Source organism: Cryptosporidium hominis, assembly GCF_000006425.1.
Source record: "Cryptosporidium hominis TU502 chromosome 1 CHRO011031, whole genome shotgun sequence".
Taxonomy (NCBI): Eukaryota; Apicomplexa; class Conoidasida; order Eucoccidiorida; family Cryptosporidiidae; genus Cryptosporidium; species Cryptosporidium hominis.
Window position 1 is genome coordinate 1 of NW_666691.1, and position 2,069 is coordinate 2,069.

General features: G+C 30.4%; 1 protein-coding gene across 1 annotated transcript; it reads left to right on the forward strand.

Moving 5' to 3' along the window:
* The first annotated feature begins 667 nt into the window (after positions 1–667).
* Chro.10086 (hypothetical protein) lies at positions 668–1,831 on the forward strand. Its single annotated transcript, XM_660021.1, has 1 exon — positions 668–1,831. One exon carries the CDS (start codon positions 668–670, stop codon positions 1,829–1,831), a length of 1,164 nt encoding a protein of 387 aa, XP_665113.1.
* Positions 1,832–2,069: the final 238 nt, after the last annotated feature.

The window sequence follows — 2,069 nt, forward strand, 5'->3', positions numbered from 1 at the left end:
GTCCAAGTTCTGTAGCTTTTTTTAAAAAATCTGCCACTATTCTCCCAAAATTAGTATTTTTTAAATCTAATTGCTTATTCCATGAAAGGTATGTTGTTGGCAATAGAGTGTCATCCCAATCCACGATTATTAAAGTTGTTTCACCCCCTAACAAACCTTCTATTCTTTTTTTTTTATTTGGAGCATTTACAAGTTCATGGGAACTAAACATCTCATTAATCCTCTAAATTTCTTAGAATCAGTCAATTCTCACTAATTTCTTTCTCATTCTCATTTCATTTTTTTTTTTTATATAATTTTTCATTTTGTTCCAAACCTATTAATTTACATTTTTTTTTTTAATATTAAGTGGAAGTATACAAATTTTTTCCAGAAAAAAACATCAAAAAAGTCACATCCTAAATACATGCAGACAATTATGCCTATTTACATGTATTCATTTGCAAGCTTTGCAAATCACTCTTTAAGTACCGGTATTGCATGCATTGGCCACATGGTTTTTAGGCGGGAACATGCAAGTTGTTAATGACGTGTATAATTTTTATTTTAATTATTGCAAGAATTTTCTTAGATAATAGATTTACAAAAAAAAACACACATTAATTAATTAATTAAAAGAGCTAGTAATGATTTAAGAATTTTTAACATTTATTGGATTCGATAGATCATGCCAGAAGGAAGAAAATTGATACAGATTGGGAAAAAAGAATTATTAGCTTGGGGGAGCAGTTTATTGGGTGAGGAATTAAATTGGAAAAGTTTTTCGGATGGAACAGTGCTTTTAAAGTTTTGTTTTATTGTTTGGCCTAGCCTAAATAATACAAAGACTGAGATTGATGCTTTATCTGATTCATGGAGAAAGATTGAAACTATTTTTAGAACTTTGAGTATTGACTATTCCAAATTGATTGATGAAGAAGGAATTAAGAATGATAAGCTTTGTTCTGCATATAACTCAGTGATTATTTTCTTTTTTCTTTATCATTGCGCATTCAAGAATGAGTCTTCCTTTGAATTTATCCCTCCGCCGTCCAAACACATCGCAGAATTCCTAATGGGAGATTCGTCAATAAAAACTTTAATTGTGGGTGGTAGTCTTCAACTATCTCCTAAGACTCAAATTAGGCTCTTTGAAAATGATTCAAAAGTTCCAAATAAGCTCTCAGAAGTTCCAACTGAAGGAGTAAGGTATTTTAAAGGAGATGAAGGAGTATATTACGATCGAATTCAAAGATTCAACGAAGTTATGGATATGGATGAAAGAACTGTAAAACTTGTCCAAAGTATTGATAACTTTTTTGAAGGCTTAAATGATAAATTATCTGAAATTAATAAAATTAACCTACCTGATGAAATTGAGAATTTTACTACTAAAGTAAGGCATTCTTTGGAATACTGTGTGAGACAATTGGTAAGAACTAAGGAAGAACAAGCAATTGAAAGAGCAAACTATGAGAATCGAATCAAAACTATAGAAGAAGATTGTGAAAAGAAAATAGAACAATTAAAGCTAACTTATGAAGAAAAAATACGTGAAATAGAAAATGAAGGGAAACAAAAAATTATTCAAGAGAAAAAAGCTTCTCAAATGATGTTAAGAACCATGCAAAACAATCAAACTTTAAATTTGCAAATGTCTGGCTCAATATACAAGGATTATCATAACGGTGATCTTTCTCTTGAGGAATTATCTACAAAGATTAAAGGTGAAACAATTGAACAACTTAAATATCTACAAGAAATTGTTAATGAAGAAAATANNAAAAGAGATGAAATCGAGAAAACGCTTAATGATGAAATTTCTTTCTACCCAGAAAGAAATAGAGATTGAGGTACATGATATATAGGTATGTAGTAGATGTCTCATCGTCTACTCCTCANNTTGATAGCTCAGAGAAATAATGACGAGCTGTTAAATAATACATANTACACACTGCTGAAGAAATNATGATGATGCTGAGACATCTCTGCCGACAGATTGATTACTATAGATGAANGATGGATGATGANNCTACGTACCTACATTTTTGAAAAAACGAATTACGAGGACTATAGTTGATATCCGCAGC